This window comes from Diutina rugosa (assembly GCF_008704595.1).
Source record: "Diutina rugosa strain CBS 613 chromosome Unknown scaffold42_size129173, whole genome shotgun sequence".
Lineage (NCBI taxonomy): Eukaryota > Fungi > Ascomycota > Pichiomycetes > Serinales > Debaryomycetaceae > Diutina > Diutina rugosa.
The window spans coordinates 90243-111898 of NW_022995120.1; the positions used below are offsets into that span (position 1 = coordinate 90243).

Here is a 21656-nt window from a genome sequence, read left to right on the forward strand (position 1 = left end):
ATAGTAATGGCGACTAATCTCAATGAAATCGCCATCGGCACCCTCTTCCTCAATTACATCGACTATTTTAGCGAAGCCTGGACGAGGAGACTCATCACTTTCGATCCATTGTTGCTCAATCTCTCTGTGGTGGACCCCGTATTGCACAAAGTGATGTAAGTAAGCGATATGAAACTTCTGACCAGGACCCTGGTATAGAAAGTCGCCACAGATGGGGCAACATACGTACTCGTCAACCATCACTGGGTCGGGCACAAGCTGGGTCGGGCACAAGCTCGCCCGAGCGTAACTCACCGTGATGGTGGATTACGTGGAAAATGTAGCCTGAAGATTTCGTGCTAAATGTCTTCATCTGAGGACAGTAGGGACACACACCATATCGAGATTTGTGATTCAAAACCTGAAGCCCATAGACTAAGGTGAGGTTAGTGACTTCCCAGGTGATTTTTTCCTTAGTTTTGGGGTCAATCCATTTGAGAGTAATCAAGCGTTTCTGAATCCTAGGCCCATCTTCAATGTAAACTCGACAGGGACCGAAAACCAAGTTATTAAAACAGTTGATAACGAACTGTACTTCGACGTTTGAGAAGAGTTTCTGGCTATTGTCGAGCCAAATGTCACAGCGACAAATCAACATAAGGCGACTGTATTTGAGGATAACGAACTCAGATACATCACGCTCCACGATATAAATGTCAGGTTCGGATCTGTTTCTTGTCAAACTTCATGTCTTGTAAGACAATAAAATTATCCACCGCCCATTCAATCTGGCGGATGTTTCTTTCCACCACTTTTCCTCTAAATGGAGCTATAGAGCGTCCTACCAATTGCTCAGTACCCTGACGGTAAATCTTGCGTCGGAGAGCCGGCATTCTTTCGTTGCTGAATCCAACACGGCCCCAATCAATTTTCAACAGATCGGCTCTACCCTTTTCAAGCTTGACCTCGTCGTTGTTGACGTGAAATTCTTGATTAGAGCGGGAGGTGGGACCCCAACGATCAGGAGGTACGCTAAGCAAACGGCGGGTGACATGGTAACCACGGAACGGTTTGCTTGACATGATAGTGGGAGTTAGATAACGTGGGGTGGTTTTCTTACATATAGTGTGCTAATATTTCCTTGCCTATGGTTACCGAGTAAAGTGGAGTCAAAGGCATTTCCACAAGTTGCACCTAAAATTCAAAGTAGAACATGTAATCATCGTTAACAATAGCATATAGTGCTGATTACAAATTTATGCGGGAAACTGACTATGAGAGTCAAGAGTTATCATCACCAGTAGAGAGATCTGGGTGTGCATATAACCATCACCATTTCATATTACGAGTGAGAGCATCAACGAGGATTAACAAACACAGACATGTGCTAAGGAATCAGTTCATCGATAAGTCGCCAAACAAGTGCTAACAATGACGAATTGAGATATTCTTATTACATCTCTTGAGGATAGACCGATACTTTACCGTGTTTGGATTTCTCCGCCGAGCTCGAGATGCATCAACGTGATTCCCTCGTTGACGGCGATTATGAAGGTTGTACACTTCCACAACTCCACTGGTGACCACTCAATCATCTTTTTTCATCAGATGCTTTGGGTTGATGTTGCTTTTGTCCCTTATAATAGCAGATTGATGTTGAAGGCGATTGCAATTGCTTTGCCATGATGCTTGACCGACTTTGAAGGTGATGGAGTTTCATGGAGTTTCATGCAAGTTCAGACTTACAACAATGAGTTGCTTGCATGGTTAGTACGGAGCTGTACCTGAATTGTGGCTCACTGTCTCAAAGGAAGCATAAAATTGAGTGATGCTCAAAATTGTCCAATCAGATGTTGTCGACCATGGGCTATACTTAATGGACATTTGCAATGTATGCTACTAAGGCGAGAGGATGTGTCAGTTGTGATCCATGGGATTAATTACTGGCATTATGCAAAGTTTTGAAAAGCTGTGACTTAGTTGATCAGTTGACAGAGAGTTGGCTCATGATAGTGGTCAACGCCTGAATGCTAATCTCATCCTCAGCGTCCACAGCAGATTCAAATTCATGGACGAGCAAGAACGCTTCCGACAAAATCGACGGCGGGAGCTTATAGCGCATGATTTTATCCATCATGGTCTCGCGGTATTTTTGCAATCCTTCATAATGGTTTGACACCTGGGCTTGTACCACGTTGTCCAAAGCGTTGTCGATGTATTCGAGCTGCCCAGGAGTGGGGCCTTGAAGGCTGTGGTAGACGTCCTTGATCTTACCCACAGTGTCAGCCTTCATCTTAAACATCATTTCTCTTGCCTCGTCGATGTCGTAACGTTGCCCCTTCAGAATTTGCTCAAGAACGTTGTGCATCGGGTTTTCGTTGTACTTCTCGAAACTGCGTACTTCATAGAGCCCGACGAAAAGCTTATGGCGGTTTCTTTGGTCAAGGGCCAGAGGCAACAACACAGAAGCATTCAAATTGGCAATAGTCAACCAGACACTGCTGGAAAGCTTAGCCTTTTTCACCTTTTGCATGGCCAATTCGTCATCTTCCATGATTTCAACGAGCTTCCGACGATCCTCGTCATTGTCGAGCTTTTCCATAATCTTTTGGAACTCAGGCGAATCAATAATCGATGAGTAGGGAGTGGGCGCCACGGGCACAGCGAGTTCAGCGACGGGCAGTTCGGTGAATCTTTGGGGCATCGACATTTGTGGTAGCGATATTGATATGGCTGATGACACCTTTATAGGTCTGATTTAAGCTTCATTACCCCGCACACTAAGTCACTGATATTGACACGGTGAGCCCCCCTCCCTGCATTTGGTAAACGTGCTGTTGTTTCCTCGATAAAGTCGTTACCAAGTGTTACCTGGTTGCAAATCTGATTCTGCGTAAAGACTGTCAGACAGATTCAATTGGTGGGGAAGTGGACGCTTTTGTCGCTGATACTCATAAAGCGTTCGTTATGTTTTTACGTTGAATTCAATACGTTTGTAAACTTCATTTCTAAATAAAAGACATGTGTAAATCTTATGCTTTTTGTATAACCACAACTTTTAAACCCCCCGTTTTTTCCAATCATTTAAACATACATCCATTGGCCTCTTCTCGAGAACTTGGACTCCAGCGACTTGGTCTTTTCTCTCTTGGGGAACCCTTCCAACGACTTAGCGTAGGTGGCGACAGAGTGGGCAATGAGCTTAGTGTTGGTCACCCACGCCTCGTAGTTAGGGTTAGACAAGTCGTCGCACAATTGATGATAGCACTTGTCAAACCATTCACCAGCAACCCCACCGAATTGTTCCTTCAGCTTCTTAGACTTGACGCCTTCGGCACCGGTAGCAATACCACCAGCAGGAATACCGTTTTCAATGAAACCAACATAGTCCAGACGCCCATCAAAGGGGATAAGGGTATAGTTGAGACCCTGTTCCTTATACCAGTCAATGTACAATTGCTTGAGGTCACCGGAACCGGCGGGGTGGTCCTTGTTGTTGGCATCGTACACTTCGTACTCGTAGTTAGGCGACGCCATCATGTCATAGTCCATAAACAATCTGATCTTTTCGTTCTCTTTGGGCGACAAGTGCTCAGCATAATAGGTCGACCCCACAAGCCCTTCTTCTTCGGCGGCCCACCAGGCAAAGCGCACGGCGTTGTTCACTTTGTAGTTAGTCAAGTGCTTCGCCACTTCCAAAAGAGAGATGGTACCTGAGCCGTCATCATTAATACCAGGACCATCTTCCACCGAGTCCAGATGGGCCCCAAGTGACACCACGTTGTTGTGGTCACCTTGTTTAGTCTCAGCAATCACGTTAACAGTAGTAACGTTCTTGACGTAGGCATCGACGTAGAGAGTGGTCTCAATCTCCGCCGTAGGGTTTTCAATAAGCCGGTTGATATAAGATTGAGCATCAGCCTTCAGGATCGATACCGTGGCAATCTCGCCTTCTCTGCCGTTTAATCTGCCATTGACGGCTTCCTTATCGAAGATGATTGCCCCTTTAGCCCCCGCTTGACCAGCGTTAAACAGCTTATCGCCAAATGGACACTCACCACGCTCAATCAAAACAATGTTATCCTTCAGGTGTTTGGGGAAGTCTTCAGGGTTGCACCCATAGTTCTTTACCAACACCAACTTGCCGTGGACGGGTCTGCCGTCCTCAGTGCCTCGACTCACCCGGAAAGGAATTAACGACTTAGGCTGTCTTCCCTCAATAAGTAACGACACCAGCTTAACTTTACCGTCAATGGCATTAAGCGCTTGTGATCTCACCGTGTAGTAGCCGTCCAATTTGATCAATTCCCTCAAGATATAGTTGATGGTGTTCCAGTGACCTGGCGAGCCAATCACCCGAGTGGGGTGGCCGTACTTGCCGATCAGCGTCTTGGAAATGTTAAACAACTGTTCGGCTCGGTATCTGAGGGCGTCTTCAGTGATTAACAGTTGGAGTTCATGGGTATTGACCTCGGGTTTTGACGAGTGGCCCCACGAGGGGAAAGCCGGCATTTCGAAGTCAATGGCATCGGCGACGGAGTCAAACGAAGGGAACCACGACAGAACGTCGACGGGGAGAGCAGCGACGACGGCTGCCGCCAGTAAAAGAGCGGTGGGGTTCATTATGTCGCCGAGGGAGTTATTAAAGAGAGCCACATAGTAAGCGCCGCACTATTGATAACAGCAGCAGCGGCGCTCGTACTGCAGATAAGCTTAAAGGCGTACACTCGTGTGAGATACCAGTGAGTGCATCAATAAACATCACCAAACAACATGGGCTGGCAATTGACGATTAGTTTTTACTTACTGTGCACTACAAAATTTGGTTATGTTTCAACACAGATAAAGAACTCAACCATAAAATTCTATATCACTAAAGTATCTATTGGATGCTGTATGTTAACAATCCCTTGGTAATTTCGTTTATGTGATGGCAGACTATTGTTAAACTAAATACAGTAAATGACGGTGTCTTACAATAAATACACACAGACTTAAGCCTTACCCTTGGACTTCTTCTTCCGTGGTTTAGGCCTGCCACCACGATGTTGTTGCTGTTGCTGCTGTTGGAAGAACTGCTTGAAGATGTTGTCGAAGTTGATATTGGCGCCACCGCCACCAAACGGATTACCGCCTTGAAAACCACCTTGGAACCCACCGGGGTAACCGCCGCCACCACCCTGAGACTCAGGGTCGTTGGGATCTTCGCCCATATCGTACCGCTCGCGAAGCTCTTTGTCGGAAAGCACTTCGTAGGCTTTGTTAACTTCTTGCATCTTTGCCTCGGCTTCTTCCGGCGTGAGTCCCAGACTCTTGGCCTTATCCGGGTGGTACTTAAGCGTCTGGGTGCGGTACGCCTTTCTGATGGTTCGTTCGTCGGCATCCTTACCGATATCAAGGATCTTGTAGTAGTCGTGCTTCGGTGGCGATCTCGCCCGCGGCGGTGCCCGTTGCTGCTGCTGTTGACGGTATTGTTGTTGGTATTGCTGTTGGTACTGCTGTTGCTGTTGTTGTTGTTGGCGTTGGCGCTCACGCTGCTTTTGTCTCATCCACTCGTCGATCTTTTGGTAGCGGTCGTTGAACAATTGCAGTTCGCCGACGTTAGACAGGGCGTACTGGTCCAAAATCCGTTTCGCTTCCTGGAACTTTTTGTTCTTGATGAGTGAATCAATTTCAGGGATGTCTCGAGGAAGGAAAGGACCGTTTACTTGGTCGCAGAACTTCTTTGCTCCCTTAGTGTCGCCGGTTTGAATCTTGGCTTCACACGCCATGCGGCGAAGATCGGTGATGAATTGAGACGTCGAGGCATCATAGTTGTTGGCTACCCACTCCAAGTACTCGTAGTTATTGCTCCACTTACCCTGGTCACGACGGTTGACTTTGCGTACCGGCTCAACAAAGAGCACGTTGTGAAGCGTCGGCCAGTCGAACTTGGGTTCTTCCACTTCGTGCTGGTTTTCCACCGAGTAGTAGTGGCCCATAAGGATCAGATAGTCTTCAAGCGCCGTGAATAAATCAGAAAACTTATTGTGCAATTTCGAAAGCTGACCACACTGAGCGAACTCGTTATTAATCCGTAAGCACGCTCGGGCAGTGTTTTTCAGCGCTTGTACTTCCACTTGGTTGAAGAGCATATGGATGGCGAACTCGAGGTAGTTGTCGATGTCATTGGGCGAGATCTTAAGCAAATGGGCCAACGAGTCGGTAACGATGCGTGATATCGGTTCGTCGGCCACCACCACGGCTTTATCCAGTTGGTATAAGTTTTTGGCAGCGGTATACCGAAGGCGATTCAGTTCCAAATGGTTGGGAGAAGTAGTGGTGACGGGAGTAAGGAACTGGAGGGCCTCTTTATACTCACCCTTATCCATTGCTTGTTTTGCCAGTTCGAGGAGCTGGTTCCACTCCTTACGGGCGTCGTCCAACCCCACCACGCTGTCCCACAGCCCTTGTTCGACGTAGAGCTCGTTGAGCCGCTGCGACGCCTGGGCGTGGGTGGGGTCTAGTTGCACCACTTTCTGGAAATCAGCAATCGCCACGGGGTCCTTCTGAAGCAGGTGAGCAATCAAACCTCGCTTGAAGTAGACAGCACTCTTAGTCGGAGTATCGACGCCATCGGCGCGTTCCATGTCCCGCACCACCCGGTCATAGTGGTGGAGAACGTTAGCGGTGGGACCCTCCAGAGCGAAGAGAGCGTCAGCTTGTTTGAGATCGTCGCCAATTGACGCTGCTGCTAGCGTAGCTGCTAGCGCAACGAGCCAGGTGGACGGCTTCATTGGTTAATGGGTGGTGAGCACAGGTGGTAACGTGGCAGATTAGGCGCGATAGCGCGCCTAGCCCACAGAGATGGAGAATGTGCGCGAACCTCATGGAACACCACCCCCTGTAGCTAATAGTAACCGTAAGACATTTCTAATCGTAACAGTAAGATATTTCTACGGGATACTTGTGAAAACTTCTAGTTTGCCAAAAAGTAAATATTCCAACAATGGGACTTAACAAGTGAGCATAGTTGTAGTTATCACTAAGCCGTTACGAGGCCCTCAGTGAGGGTCGCACTAGCCTGCCAAGAGTCGCCACCAGCGAGGAGACAGACAGACGAGGCTTAGCACCAAGAAAACCCTTATCGGACGCGATGTGCCAAGACACGATCAGAGTGGGGGGGGGCTCCAGACGAAAGAAAAGCACCAGCCGTGCTTGCTCCGGCGCCGATGCCGGCGTTGCCGACGAGAATCCGGGGTTTCCCCTTTCCCCTTAATCAGCTTTAAGAGCTCCCTTATTAAGAGCACAAAAAGAGGTCATCGTCACAAAAAAGACATAGGCAGTAGTCGAGTAGTCATCACCTGACTAAACTGCGTCGTCAAGTCATGACTTCTACTGTCGTCGAAGCCCAGGCAGCCACACGCAGTCTTTTCCCTGGCGGACACCAGCCGTTCTCGTGGCACCAGTGCGACGCAAGTAAAAGGCGATACACGTGAAAAGAATGCTGGGGCGGCATTTGGTTCGGGGATTGTATTTACCTAGGGTCTATTGTCAACGAATCCCCGCGTTTCGGGACACGGGTGGCCTTTAATAACTCCTTAATATTGCCCAACAATAGCCGCTCCCTAGAACACTTCCCGTGAATGCCCATTGTGTGCCTGTCGTATTTGTGGTGACAATTTCTGCACATTGCTTTTTTTTCCTCTCTACTCACTACTGACGAACAGCAGCAGACACTCAAGCGGGTGGTGGGTAAGAGTTAGTCACCAGAATGACCACAATGCCAAGGCACACGTGGAGGCTAGACGTTTCCGAGGTGGTGGTGGCAACAACTTTTAAACAGAGACCAGTAATTTACATTAAAAACCAGTATATTTTGTTATTGTTTTTAAATCGTTTTCTGCTCAGATTTGGTGTCGTCTTTGGCGTCGTTTTTGGTGGCCTGGTCGTCGTCTTCTGTCATTTTTTCATCGGGGCGCATATGACAAACAGGCAGGCGAGACACAAAAATATCCTGCACGATAACGCAGCTCCAGTTGACTAGAACCCTCCCCAGAGCTACCGTTATTTATATACGGCTAGCTCCCCCCCCTTCCTCGTAGCCTGTCAATTTCAGTCCTCATCAGTTTATGCCTCTTCGCCACAGCTTAAGTGAAACCCATATCCCCCGGGTCAAGTACCCCACCACCGTTGAACCCATTGTCGCCGCGGGCTTCCAAGACCACAGTCGCCACAATTACCTTGACGCCAGCGTTCGCTTTGGCGATGCCTGCGTTGAGCTTCTTCAAGCCACCGGTAAGGAAGATGCTTACCTCCTTTACCTTTACGCCCAGGCGATCCACTTGGCGGTATCGTCGTCGTCTTCCTCTGAGTGGGAACCGGGAGAAGATGCCCACTCCGACGCCCTCATTGCCGAGGCGAGAGAGAACTTGAAGGTGGCCAAGCAGCTTAGCCACAAGGGCGGGTTCCACGCCGCTGACCCCACGTTGAGACAGAAGATCGACGAGCTCTACAGACGGTTGACGCCCCCGACCAGCAAGCTGGCGGTGGTGTACGTGAAGTGAGGAGAGAAAGTCATTCCTTGTTCATCATGTCATTTCTATAGCATTAATTAGTTCCTGGGTGACCCAGGACTCATACGACGTTCAATTTGTACAATGTAGGTGAAAGCACGCAATTCGAAAGTACTTTTTCGGTTTTCAAGGTCAGACGCCATCCATCGTGGGGGCGATTTACCCGCGCAAAAAATCAAAGCGCAACTTCTTGTGACTAAGGGCGCAAAATTCTTTCATGAGAAAGCGTCGATGGCAGCAGAGCAATTACCAGCAGCTGGAGCATTCCCCGGTCTATACGGGGTCACCATATCAAGGTGCACCGGGTCAAATGCCACGAGCTGGTCCATATCGGCAAACACGTAGTGCTTATCCACCATGAGTGAGTATAACGGTTCGTCACTAGTGAAGTACCACCCGCCGTACTGGGCAAAGCAGTACGTCTTGTACCATCTCATATACAGTATCCACATGTTATCGTGGCGGACAAAGTAGTAGTTGAAGCCAAGACAGTATGCTGCCATGATGAAGAGACAATTAAGCCCCATCATGTTTAGGTCATAAACCAAGTCGAACCAGTCGGGCTCGCCGCGGGCGAACACCCGGAAAAACTCGAGGTCATCGTTGTCGTGGGCGGAAAGGTAGACCAGGCGGTTGATGAGTTTGAGTACCCCGGTCATAAACTCGACTTGTTCCGCGTCGAACTCAAACTCGTCAATTTGCATGTGGTGGATGTAGAGCTCGTTATACTGGCGAAACAACGGGAGCATCGGCACCGGATGGGTATAGGTGTCCTTATGGTATAGATCGAACATCGGCACGTAGGCGTAGGCCTGGGCCATGCGGTGGGTCTCGCGGACGCCTCGGAGCAACGTGAGGAAGTCCCCTTTCCCCGTGGTGAAATTGACCAATGGCATCTGTTCCGAGGTCCCGCTACCGACAATCGACATGAGAAACATCGTGGCGGCAATCAAGATCGTCACTTCCTGGTTGGTGATCTCCCCGGAAGAGAGCCGGGTCATAAGCAACGAGATCTGCGATACTTGGAGGTTATAGTTGGCGAACCCGAACCGGTGGAGCTGGAGCACCCCCTCGGTGGCGTCCAGCGAGTCGCCAAGCAATAGTTTGGGGTGGGACTCTGCGATGAGGAGCATCAGCAGGTAGGCGTACATCGACCGTTTCATCAACTCCAGCATGCCGAATAGCTCGGGTACCATCTCAAACACGGCGTAGAGGTGGGCGGGATCACGCGAGTTGGCATAGTAGGCCAACGTCGTCCGGTCGAGCGTCTCCAAAAGCCGCTCCTCGAAGGGAGTAAACGGACCGAAGCTTCCGAACCGCTGGCGGGTATCGAACCCGGTGAATATGAATGTCGGCAGGTTCTGCTTGCTTGTGAGAGCCAGCAGTTCGTACTCGTGAGGACCATAGGTCGCTGGCGGTGGTGGTTCGTCGTCAGGGTACACACACTGCTTGTTGGTGGCAACACAGTACTCACACGCCGGGCGGCGCTCGTCACACTTCGAGGGTTAGCACACTCTGGGTAACATTATCAATTGTAGGAGTGACTTACCTTGATCTTTAGTCGCTTGCAGTTGCCACAGCGACGGACTTTGGCTCGGGGCATGGCGGTCGAAGTGGTGGATTTAGGATATGGCAGGCGTCCTGCATCGAAGCAGGCTCTTTAAAAGCTTGATGGTGTGGGGAGAGTGAGACCTGCGATATAGGCTTAGCCAGGCTTAGCCAGGAGAAAAAATGTCGGTGACCGAGGCTGTAGGGCGGAGATTAGCAAGGATCACGCTTAGGTAATGAGAGACAATCGCCACAGACGTCTTCGCTAGCGGCTTCGGTGCGTTGGTCCATCTCTTGGCACCCGTTGGCAAGGGGGAGGCGGGAAGAGCCTGGTGATAACTCCGACAGTACCAATAAGTACCTGTACTTCGCTATTGATCGACCCTTTTCTGGCCCGGTTTGATGAGTTAATAGGGTAAAGCTTGTTCATGCGGCACTGGTGGAATCCATTGTTCTAGAGCCATGTGGCTCTCGGAAGCGGCACTCGCACGGTGGACACCGTTCCGGGCGTCCTCGGCAAAGTATGGGTGCGGACAACCACGGAAACAGCTTCGCCCCCTTCCGCTTTGTGCCCGCAATCCACATAGCCCGTTCTTCCCCTATTATCTTCAAACGACACGTAAACTAGCGTGGACGTAACCTACATCACACGATGGCTGGTAGGGTGATTCGTGAGACGTCATCACCAGTGATCACTCAATCACCGAATTTGTGACAACCACAAACGTATAACGGATAAGATAGTGATGTCATAATCAGGAAAGATGATTCTAGATCTGCTACTTGCTTTTGTAAACAAGGCCGATTTTGGCTCTGGTATTACTATTGGGGTAGTCTATGTAAAATGAATATTTGTTCAAGCGTTTGTCGTGTGGTCACCGCATGGGGCGGTCGTGGTCCTCGTCCTCGTCGCCAATGACGAAGTCGTCGGCGTCGGCGAGACCTTCGTGGTCTCCCAATTCGAGATCGTTGGGGACAACGGCATAGGTATTGTTGGCGGGTTTACCCGTGAGCTTGTCGCGAGCTTTGGCTAAGAACCCCTTGGCCGGAGGCAGCGACAGCGACGCCACCTGGCCGTCGTAGTCGTCGTCGTTGTCGTCATCGCCTTGGAACTGACGTAACTGGTCGGCCCACTGGACGTTCTTTTTCTTCTGCAGGGCTCCGGGAGGCTTGATGATCAGCTGGGGCCGCGACCGGTACGACACAAAGAGCACGTATACCCCCCAGAGAAGGACAAGCACCACCACCACTTCCACCACGCGGGTGAAGCCCAGGGTGGTGTGGGTCAGCGACGACCCCAGCTCCTCAGCGGGAGGCGCAGTATTGGTTTCCGTGGGCGTCTCCACCGCCTCTGTTTCCTGGGGCTTTTCCTCATCCTCAGGCTTATCTTCTTCAGGTTTGTCTTCCGGCTTTTCTTCAGGTTTGTTTTCAGCCAACTTCGCTTGTCTGACCCCTATGGGGAACGTTTCAAGTTTATCGTCGTGGTTATCGAAGTTGCCCACTAAGATATCAATCACTGCTCGCGACACTTCGGGCTTATCGTAAGGAACCATGTGCAGAGCATTATAGATCACCAACGACGAGATATTCAGCCGCAGCTTCATGTACCCGTGGACATCACCATTATGGTACCAGTCCTGGTGGCCCTCATCAAACCCTCGTTGGTTGTCCCACGTCAATTTGTTGAGGAACAGCTCCTGGCCCAAGTAGTTACAGATAATGTCCAAGTTGCCGTTGAATAAAACAAGAGGGATTTCCTTAGCGATTTCCGGTAAAAGGTGGACTGCCGGCTTCGAGTTGCGAGTGTTCAATTGCCGAGATAACTGACCACCTTTACACTCTTTCCAATCGTGTGCATCGGTGACGTGGAGTGCCTCGATGACATCATCACGGCGCAAGAAAGGAGTCACGTATTTGAGCTCTAAGGGCCATCTCATGCCACACAGTCCTGGTGAGTCCCTTAACGTATAGTCATAAACGTTGATACACTGTTCGTTGGTGGGAGCATCGGTATCAAGGGTATACTTATTCAAAAGGGATAAGATATTCTCACAAATCGACAGGTCCGTTTCCACCGGATTGACGTCGGGATCGTCCCATTTCCGGTCAATATCGTCAACGATTTTCTGACACTTTTGGTGTTGTTGTAAAAGTTCAGCAAGGTGAGGGTTAGTCTCGTCTAAGAGCCCTGCTTTACGGTAAAATGGGATATACCAAAGCAGTTGTTCGTTCGGTGAGAACCACCCGTTACCAATAGCTGCCCCCTTAACGTTAAACGGTTGGTCAGGGTGGTCTCGGTTATAGTCCAAGATCGCCTTAAGCACAAACGGAATGTACTGGCCAGCGTACAGCTCGCCGCCGAAATAAATGCTGTGGTCACGGGCTTCGGGAAACAACTCAAAGTAGCGCAACATGAACTGGATAAACACGGTGCCGATGTCAAAGTGGTTTTGGGCGTAGCTCTGGCCGTCAACGTCGGAAAACCCCGTGCCTGCGGGCTGGTCGACGTACACCATGTCCATCAAACGGTGCCACAGTCCGTTGTTATGGGTCACTGATTGCGAGTCGTCGATCCGGAACGGACCACATTCGAGCAAGGCGCCGTCCATCAGCGAACACCCGGGACCGCCGTTAAGCCAGAACATCGTCCGGTTCTGGTTTTCGGGGAGTCTCTGGGAATCGGCAAACCGCCAGAAAAAGTACTTTGTCCCCTCGCCGACGTCGACGTGGCCGGCATGCATTTCTGGTACGGCGTCAGCGGGGACGTTGGCGGCCAAACCGGGCAAATCCAGCACCACGTACGGGTGTTGCAAGTCGCTGGCGGTGCGGGGTATAAGGTACCCTGGGGCGGCCACCGCCACGCAGGCAGTGTAGATCACCGCGAGTAATCGCACAAGCATGGTTTCCAAGCCTTTAAAGTCGATATGGAGTTAAATTTGAAGCGAATATGGTGGAAGAAAGCGGGTTCCCAGTGGTACGGTGCGTGAGCTATGTGGTGGCCTTGGTTTGATTTTTCCAAGCGCGCTCTAGAGTCCTGTAGATCACTGAGGTCCACAGAGAAAAAAACCCCGGGCCATAGTGAGGCGGGGATTAAAGGGAAGGGGGAGAATCTATTCGATGAGAGGTGGGAGGTAAATAAAACTTTATATATTATTAGTAGTGTATAATATAGTAGGATGGATTTTGATGTGATAGCCCGTCACATGAAGTGTAGGGGGTGGCTTGGGTGACACCAGGCTTAGACGCTAGTTACGCACCCCTGGCCCTGATGAAATTCTTCTTAAGCATCGCGTGGAATTATTCTACGCATATTTACTCTAACAAAATCCATAAACATAATCATTAATAAAAACTAAAATACGTAAAAGTACCCAAAAGCACTTCCCTACTGGCTCAAAGGCTCGATGTTCCAGATGTTTTCCGCGTACTCGTCGACACACCGGTCCAGGGAGAAGAAACCCATGTTGGCCACCGAGACCACCAGCATCTGGGTCCATCTCCTGGTGCCGTACACTTTTTCAAGCTTTTGCTGGGCTTCCAAGTACATGTCGAAGTCGTTTGACACCAAGTAGTAGTCGCCGTGCTGGGCAATCAGCTCGATCAACGGGCGGAACTCGTCGACATTGCCGAACTTGCCGCTGTAAATCAAGTCAAACACTTGTTGGAGCAGCTTGGGCACCTGGACACCCTTGTAGTTGTTGTTGTGGCGCAAGTCGTCGACCTCTTCCGAAAGGTGGCCGAACAAGAAGATGTTTTCTTCGCCGATTTCCCGGGTGATTTCGACGTTGGCCCCGTCGACGGTACCGATGATGATCCCCCCGTTCAAGGCAAACTTCATGTTGGACGTACCCGAGGCCTCAGTGCCGGCGGTGGAGATGTGGTTGGAGATATCCGATCCAGGACAGATGATCTCGGCCTTCAGCACGTTGTAGTCGGGGATGAACACCACCCGCAAGAGGTCGCCAATCTCCTTGTCGTTGTTGATGACGTCACCGACCTTGTTGATAAGGTGGATCACCGTCTTCGCCATGTAGTAACCAGGGGCAGCCTTACCACCGAAAATGCTCACCTTGGGAATGAACGTCTTGGCCACTTCCGCCAACAGTTTGCCTTGAGAAAGCAATTCCTTGATCTTGATGTAACGGTAGATCACCGAAAAGATGTTCATCTGTTGACGCTTGTACTCGTGGATCCGCTTCACTTGGACGTCAAACAAGTACTTGGGGTTGATTTCGACGCCGGTCAAGTCCTTGGCAAGCTGGGCAAGCTTCTGCTTGTTGTCGAACTTGATTTGGTTCCACCGTTGGAGCACCTTGTCGTTGTCGGCGTAGCGTTCAATGTTCTTGAGCTGGCCCAAGTTGGTCAAGTACTCGTAGTTGGGGTCGTTCAACAAGTCCAGAATAAGCTCGGCGAGTTCCGGGTTAGCCTGGCGCAACCATCTTCTCGGGGTGATCCCGTTGGTGACGTTGGTGAACTTATCGGGGCCAAACACCTTGACGAAATCCTTGAAAATAGTGGTCTTAATGAGTTCGGAGTGGAGCTCGGCAACCCCGTTGACCTTGTGGGAGCCGATGATGGCCAAATAAGCCATACGCACCTGTTTGCGTTGGCCTTCTTCAATCACCGACACCGAGGCCAATAAGTCGCGGTCTTCAGGGAACTTCTTCTGGACATCTTGGAGGAAGTAGTAGTTGATGTCGTAGATAATTTCAAGGTGACGGGGCAACAACTTCCCAATGATGTCCACCGGCCATTTCTCCAAAGCTTCCGCCATCACCGTGTGGTTGGTGTAAGCGAAAACCCGAGTGACAATGTCCCAGGCAGTGTTCCACTCAAGCCCTTCAAGGTCAACAAGGATACGCTGCAATTCAACAATGGCAAGCGTGGGGTGGGTGTCGTTGAGCTGGATGGCCACTTTGTCGGGGAAGATGGCGTAGTTGTCTTTGTGCATCTTCTTGAACCGGCGGACGATGTCGTGGAGCGACGCCGCCACCCAGAAGTATTGCTGGGTCAAACGGAGCAATTTACCCTGTTCAAAGTTGTCGTTAGGGTATAACACCGCAGTAATGGCTTCAGCCTTTTGTTGCGACCCCACCGATTGCTGGTAGTCACCGGCGTTAAATTTGGAGAAGTCAAACTCGTTGGTGGGCTTGGCGTTCCACAATCTCAAGTTGTTGGTGTTCTGAGTGTTGTAGCCGGGGATGGGGTAGTCAGCCGCCACGGCAAGCACCCGTTCGCCGCCGGACCACACCTTGTGCGACTTACCGGTGTTGGGGTCGACGTCCTCGTACACATACCCGTTGAAGTCGACGGGAATCTGGATTTCCTTGCGGTCCACTTCCCACGGGGTCGAGTAACGGAGCCAGTAGTCGGGGAATTCCACTTGGTAACCGTCGATAATCTTTTGTTGGAAGATCCCGTACTGGTAGTTAAGCCCGTAACCCCAACCGGAGTAGTTTTTCAGCGATAACGAGTCGACATAGCACGCCGCCAACCGGCCTAACCCACCGTTACCGAGGGCGGCGTCAGGCTCTTGGTTCAAAATGTCTTCGAGCGAGAACCCTAATTCAGCCAACGACTCCTGGGTGTTGTCACGGCACTTTAAGTTGATCAAAGCGTTGTCCATCGCTCTCCCCATCAAGAACTCCAACGACAAATAGTAGACACGCTTGCCGTCGTGGATGGTCTGTTTCTGCTGGGTGTTGCCCCAGTCAAGCACAAGGCCATCTCTGATGGTGGTGGCCGCCGCCATGTACGCCGCCAACTCGTCGCAATTGTACATGTTTCTCGCCAACGTCAATTCGGTGTGGCTGACAAACGCCTTCTCAAACCCTTGTTTAGTGGTGAGCACTTCGTGTTCTTTCGTCGGCTGGCTGCGCTGGTGGTCGGTCAACAGCAATTGCGAGTACTTGGTCCAGATGTTGCGGGCCAGCTCGGGGATGGCGGCTTCGTAGGTCAAGATCTGGTTCGGGGTGAACCCGGTCAGCGTGCGCTTCAACTTGGGCTTGGGCAATTCTGAGGGGGTGAGGTAGTCCCCCACCTCCAGCGGCACTTCCAGGGGGCTCGTCATGGCAATTGGCAATTGGGTCAATTAATTGGGTGGGGGGTGGGCTTTTATAGGTGCGAGGTGGGGGGTGCGCCCCGCGCCGGAGCAGTGTCGAACGACACGGGCGTCTCTGCCATTGCGGGTTTCGGTGCATATGGCGCGCGGCACCGCTTACAGTTGGAATAGTGGGGTGACTACCAGCGACAGCTAAGAGCTTGCTGTTTACATGGTACGATGTACATGGGGGTACCTGTGTCAAGATTAAGTTATGCTTGTGGAATTAAGGTTTACCTGGGCACTACCTGGTGATGGACGGGAGTCGGATACCGGATGGGCTCGGCATGGAGGTGTGTGTTCCGAAAGCGGGTCCCCGGGGACTAGGTTTGTATCCGGGCGCCGCGCGGCAAAAGTACGAGAGGGTTGCTAGCTAGTACTGCGAGTTACCTTTGAGTCGCGCCAGCGACGAAAGGTACCAACATCGTTGATAGTGATGGTAATGATGGCAACCAGGACTCTGACGACTAACCTGTTTCAGAAGTATTGTTGATGTTTTGGTGACGATTAGTCGAGTGCTTTACGCGGTCTCTTCCTTGACCACGACGACTTCATCGGAATCGTCTTCTTCAACGGCGTCGACTTCCATCGCTTCACCGTCTTCTGCTTCTTCTGCTTCTTCTTCTTCCACGGCTTCAGTTTCCGGTTCAGGCACTATCTCGTTAATTTTATCGCAAATCTCCTGGGCTTGGTCCTCGCCAAATCTCTCCCCGTACTCATCGACCACGGTATACAATTGCACTAATTGGCGCGGCAACTGATTCACGATCTGGAGTTTCTCCGCTTTAACCAAGTCCAACGTGTTCAAGTACTCCATCAACAGTTTAAACTGGTCGAAATCCTGGTAGTTATTGGTGGGGGTCTTGTGGAAGTAGGCCAAGGTATCGCGGGTCACCACTTCCAAGTTGATCCCCGCCGCGGTGAACCGTTTGCGGTGGCGGTCGCGGGTCTTCTTATCATCGTCCAAGGTGAACGTCCAGTTGTACCGTTTTTTAAGCTCCTGGAGCTGTTGTTCGACCTCGTAGTTCGAGAGGAACAGGTCCCGGGCGGCCAAGATCTTCATCGCTTTGGTGGTAGTGGTACCGATGCGATGCGAAAAAAGACAACCCAAAGAGGATGGTAACAACTAAGCCTAACACCGATATTAACGCTCTATGATTAATTTCATTTCATCAGTTTGATAGGTTTGGTTTTAGATGGGGTGGTTTGATTTCTAGTGTCTTTCACCACGTGGGTTCCGATGAGTCATCGTGTGCAACTCCCCATCATCATTCACAAGGCTGGATACCACTTCTTACTACAATACATTACTACCTAATCGTTCATATTATGTTTCAAATTGAAAGCAAATCTCTCTTATGATGTTTTAGGCTTGCTAATCTCTCTATTCCACATAGTTCTCGTCCCCTTCTCCGATGTCGCATCCGCGCTCGCCAGGCGTCGCTATCGCTCAACCGGATCGTTCACCGTGACTACCATACCACACACTGCCCGGTGAGCTCGATGTTGCTACGAACCACACGGCCGCTACTTGTGGGGCGGCTGCTGGTGCTACTACCACTGCGTCCGCCGAGTTTGGCACTACTAAAAGTGGGGAACCGAGCGTTTAGTGGTCTGATTGTTAACCATCGGCTTACGCCGCTATCGGCACTGATCGCCACCAAAATCGGGACTATTCCAATCAGATTGGCCCTGACCACTCCGTCCCGTCCTGATGAAGACCCCTTACAGCTCTTGAGCTCGGTCCAGCTGCATTTGGACTACTCCCGCAACAAACAACTTGAGCTTGTCCAAGAAGAGAAACAAAAGCTGATTGCCACCGCCAAACGCACCCTCAGACAAAACTTGTCGACGGTGAAACGGATCATCAAACTCGGTAAACCCGATATTAAGTTGTTCGTGTACGCGTTGTTGTTTATCCTCTTTGCCGTGCTTTACCCCACCACGGCGGTGAAACTTGTTGGGGCGCTGATTGATGCCTATAATCTGGGGTTACGTGATGCTGACGGTGATCTCGTTATCTGGGGATACAAGTACCAGAACTTATTCATGGCGATGGTGCCGTTTATGCTTGTGCTGGCTGCGTGCTTCTGGGCGCGTATCTGGCTTTTGAAGTTGCTTGGGGAACGGCTTGTGGCTCGTTTGAGACTTCGAGTGATGAAACACTTGCTTCGTCACGACGCTGCGTTCTACGATAAGGAGAAACACAAAGTGGGCGACCTTATATCGCGGTTGCTGCTGGACGCGTACGTGGTGCTGAAGCTGATCACGCTGAACTTACCCGATGGGCTCAAAAACTTGTTGTTTGGTATTATTTCAGCGTACATGATGTGGCTGATTAACCCGATCTTGTTTGGGGTGATGATGCTTATTTCACCACCGATTACGATTGGTTCTGTTCGTTACGGGGAAAAGATCAGAGAGCTTTCCACGCGGCTCCAAAACGTTACTGCGGGGTTAACTAAAGTACTGGAAGAAACCCTTAACGCTATTCGCTTAGTGAAAGCGTTTGCTGCTGAAAATAAGGAACTTCAAAAGTATCTGAACCAACTTCGTCGCGTGGTCAATGTCGCCAAGAAGGAAGCGTTCGCTCAACTGAACTACCTGGTGCTGATCTACGGGCTCTACCATACCGGATACTTATCGTGTATTGCCCTTGGTGTCTACCTTATCCTCAATGGCAAAATGACCACCGGTGATGTGGTGGCATTTACGATGTACCTGGAGCTTTTCAACCTGGCGTTATACTCGTTGACCACCACCTACATGGAGCTTATGAAAGGGCTGGGTGCCGGTCTCAAATTGTTTGATTTGATTGACCACGGCGACCAAGTACCCCCCGTCAAGGGGAAAATGGTTCCTGCTAAATTGAACAACGATATCGAGTTCCGTGACGTCACCTTCGCCTACCCCACTCGTCCTCGTGATATCATCTTCAAGGACTGCTCGTTCAAAGTGGCTCCGGGACTGTCTACGTGTTTTGTGGCACCGCTGGGGGCGGGTAAATCGACGATTGCCAGTCTTTTGATTCGCGCCTATAACCTTCAAGGTGGGGCGATCTATATTGGTGGCACTAACATCAACGATTTCCAAGTACGTGAGCTTAGACGCGAAGTGTTTGGCATCGTCCAGCAGGAACCGGTGTTGTTGCTGGGGTCGATCCTTGAGAATATCGTCTACGGTCTTACTCCGTCGCAGATCTCTAAGCTTACGATGGCCGATATCGTCGAAGTGTGTCAACAGGCGAACTGCCACGACTTCATCATGGGGTTCCCCGATGGCTACGACACCATCATTGGCGCTCGCGGGGCGCTGCTTTCTGGCGGTCAGAAGCAGCGGATCGCCATCGCCCGCGCTTTGATCAAGCGGCCGAAGATCTTAATTCTCGACGAAGCGACGCTGGCGTTGGACTCGAAGCTGGAGGCCCTCATCAACGATACCCTCAAGCGGTTGACGATGGAAGGGAGCATGACCATCATCCTGATTGCCCACCGGTTGCTGACGATCTCGAAGCTGGAGAACGTCATCGTCCTCGGTAAGGGCGGCAAAGTGGTCGAAGAAGGTAAGTTTGTCGACTTATTTGCCGACCCGTCGTCGGAGCTCTCGAAGTTGTTGGACGAGCTGAGCACCAAGAAGGAGTACACCAAGATGAGCGACGAAGAGATTGCTGAGCAACACAAGATGAACCAGGAAGCGGAACGCATCGAGGAAGAACAGTTCTTGAACGCCCAGGAAGTCGACTTCGAACGGGTGCGCTCGCTCATCGACGACTTGCCCGCTGAACTCCGCAAGCGGTTGATGGAGGAGATGACGGTGGAGATGGAACTGGACAACCACAACCTGCGCTTATAAACAAATTATTGTAAATAGATATAACATAATGGACTAGACTATACCCAAATCAGCCTGTACCTCACATCAAACCAATTGCAGTCGTACCCGATGATAACTACCACAAAACTAATCATAGTTTACCAAAAGAGCTGTGTTTGATGGGATTGGACTCAATACATATCGATCATCTGATTTCGTTATGATTGACTGAAAGTAATTTTTTCGCTACTCAGTTGGTAAGGAAAGTTTAAACATAGGGGAAAGATTTGAAATTTACAAGGAGCGCTCATCACCCCTTAATTATCATGTCTACCAACATTCTCGTCCAAACGACTCTGGTGGACGACCAGTTCTTGCTTATGCTGGCTTTACCGTTTGACATTGTGCTCAAAATCTTTCTCTACCTTCCCAAAAATTTAGTGCTAACGTTATTACGTCCTCAACCGGATCACCCACATACGGGAATTGTACGACGGCCGGTAAACGCCCAAATCAAACGATGGCTCTTCAGTCATATTTACGTGCACGACTCGATGTTTCGCCCCGTTCTAAATTGGCACAATGAAGAGTTACAACAATGGTTAGTTCTCTCCAAAGCTCAACTAGAACACCTCAACTTCAGTGGTTTTGAATGGCCCTCGTGCCAAATGCTTACAACCGAAGGAGTGTTTGTTCGCTGGCATGGGCGTGTTTCCAGAATATCTACGACCAGTCTGACACGGGGTTGGGTGACAACTACTTTCTCACAAATTCCGTGGGCAATCAACCCAAACATGATTCCTTCAGATACGGGTCTCCATTTGACTCGTCTTGCATTGATTGGGTATAACGTCATTCTAACGACGCCCGAGGTGAAACATCGGGTGGATAGCTTACAACTTGAAGGGAGACACCCCGGTATTGCTCATGTAATTGATCTCAGTTCTGTGAAACAGTTGACGGTACTCACATTAACGGGCGAGGTGTTTGATCATGCCGGTGAGTTTACTCTGCTAACAGACTTATTTGTGCTCATCGACGCTCACAACGTTACGGCGTTCTCAGCTACCGTACGGCGCCTAGTTTTAGTGACTGGGAGACTGGATGTCAACCGTGCTGCCAGCCTTGCTGCCAATTTTAAGTTACTCACCTATTGTGAGTTAACAAGAACAGTAATGTCATTCAACTGGCCCCGGATTTTGTTTGATCACGAATCTGTTCGTGATCATCTTGTGTCAGCAAACCCGCTTTACCTTTACAATTCTGCTACTGAGTTTCAGCAGCAAGGATTTGATATGCTTGATATGTTGGTATTGCATAAGCGTTATCTTAAGGTTGTACGACGCGATGGTGAATGGGTTGATACTCAAGATCTCAGTACCGGACGTATGTTACTGGAGTACTCGATTTAATTCGAGGTTCTTCATGAGTAAAAAGGATTTGTAATTATTCACGCGAAATGGTTTGGTTGTTCAGTATCAACTCAGCTTAAGGATATAATTTATCGAAAAATTTGAAATTATGGACGTTGGTTTATAGACACTCGAAATTGTTCAATTTACTAAACAACGATGAATTTACATTCAATCCAACACGCAGTCTTTTGTATTTGTATCCACGAGTGTGCTAGTCGTAGCGTTGACCTTGTGGACTGTGGCCAC

The 21656-nt window shown here is 50.1% G+C and overlaps 11 protein-coding genes across 11 annotated transcripts; 3 read left to right on the forward strand and 8 right to left on the reverse strand. All coding sequences in view use genetic code 12, as the record gives it.

Annotated features, from left to right (window-relative positions):
• Positions 1 to 695: 695 nt before the first annotated feature.
• On the reverse strand, positions 696 to 1061 carry DIURU_002530 (uncharacterized protein; the record flags this gene model as incomplete). Its single annotated transcript, XM_034155192.1, has 1 exon — positions 696 to 1061. The coding sequence occupies one exon, from the start codon at positions 1059 to 1061 to the stop codon at positions 696 to 698; it is 366 nt and encodes a 121-aa protein (XP_034012696.1).
• Positions 1062 to 1963: 902 nt separating this feature from the next.
• On the reverse strand, positions 1964 to 2689 carry DIURU_002531 (uncharacterized protein; the record flags this gene model as incomplete). The annotated part of the gene is made up of 1 exon (XM_034155193.1): positions 1964 to 2689. The coding sequence occupies one exon, from the start codon at positions 2687 to 2689 to the stop codon at positions 1964 to 1966; it is 726 nt and encodes a 241-aa protein (XP_034012697.1).
• Positions 2690 to 3063: 374 nt separating this feature from the next.
• On the reverse strand, positions 3064 to 4602 carry APE3 (Ape3p; the record flags this gene model as incomplete). Its single annotated transcript, XM_034155194.1, has 1 exon — positions 3064 to 4602. The coding sequence occupies one exon, from the start codon at positions 4600 to 4602 to the stop codon at positions 3064 to 3066; it is 1539 nt and encodes a 512-aa protein (XP_034012698.1).
• Positions 4603 to 4973: 371 nt separating this feature from the next.
• On the reverse strand, positions 4974 to 6755 carry JEM1 (Jem1p; the record flags this gene model as incomplete). The annotated part of the gene is made up of 1 exon (XM_034155195.1): positions 4974 to 6755. One exon carries the CDS (start codon positions 6753 to 6755, stop codon positions 4974 to 4976), a length of 1782 nt encoding a protein of 593 aa, XP_034012699.1.
• Positions 6756 to 8090: 1335 nt separating this feature from the next.
• Positions 8091 to 8525, forward strand: DIURU_002534 (uncharacterized protein; the record flags this gene model as incomplete). Its single annotated transcript, XM_034155196.1, has 1 exon — positions 8091 to 8525. The coding sequence occupies one exon, from the start codon at positions 8091 to 8093 to the stop codon at positions 8523 to 8525; it is 435 nt and encodes a 144-aa protein (XP_034012700.1).
• A 224-nt stretch (positions 8526 to 8749) lies between these two features.
• On the reverse strand, positions 8750 to 10137 carry DIURU_002535 (uncharacterized protein; the record flags this gene model as incomplete). Its single annotated transcript, XM_034155197.1, has 2 exons — positions 8750 to 9979; positions 10084 to 10137. 2 exons carry the CDS (start codon positions 10135 to 10137, stop codon positions 8750 to 8752), a joined length of 1284 nt encoding a protein of 427 aa, XP_034012701.1.
• An 820-nt stretch (positions 10138 to 10957) lies between these two features.
• Positions 10958 to 12982, reverse strand: DIURU_002536 (serine-type carboxypeptidase; the record flags this gene model as incomplete). The annotated part of the gene is made up of 1 exon (XM_034155198.1): positions 10958 to 12982. The coding sequence occupies one exon, from the start codon at positions 12980 to 12982 to the stop codon at positions 10958 to 10960; it is 2025 nt and encodes a 674-aa protein (XP_034012702.1).
• A 485-nt stretch (positions 12983 to 13467) lies between these two features.
• On the reverse strand, positions 13468 to 16152 carry GPH1 (glycogen phosphorylase; the record flags this gene model as incomplete). The annotated part of the gene is made up of 1 exon (XM_034155199.1): positions 13468 to 16152. The coding sequence occupies one exon, from the start codon at positions 16150 to 16152 to the stop codon at positions 13468 to 13470; it is 2685 nt and encodes an 894-aa protein (XP_034012703.1).
• Positions 16153 to 16702: 550 nt separating this feature from the next.
• DIURU_002538 (DNA-directed RNA polymerase III subunit) lies at positions 16703 to 17245 on the reverse strand (the record flags this gene model as incomplete). The annotated part of the gene is made up of 1 exon (XM_034155200.1): positions 16703 to 17245. The coding sequence occupies one exon, from the start codon at positions 17243 to 17245 to the stop codon at positions 16703 to 16705; it is 543 nt and encodes a 180-aa protein (XP_034012704.1).
• A 440-nt stretch (positions 17246 to 17685) lies between these two features.
• Positions 17686 to 20034, forward strand: MDL2 (Mdl2p; the record flags this gene model as incomplete). The annotated part of the gene is made up of 1 exon (XM_034155201.1): positions 17686 to 20034. The coding sequence occupies one exon, from the start codon at positions 17686 to 17688 to the stop codon at positions 20032 to 20034; it is 2349 nt and encodes a 782-aa protein (XP_034012705.1).
• A 287-nt stretch (positions 20035 to 20321) lies between these two features.
• On the forward strand, positions 20322 to 21407 carry DIURU_002540 (uncharacterized protein; the record flags this gene model as incomplete). The annotated part of the gene is made up of 1 exon (XM_034155203.1): positions 20322 to 21407. One exon carries the CDS (start codon positions 20322 to 20324, stop codon positions 21405 to 21407), a length of 1086 nt encoding a protein of 361 aa, XP_034012706.1.
• Between the last annotated feature and the right edge of the window lie 249 nt (positions 21408 to 21656).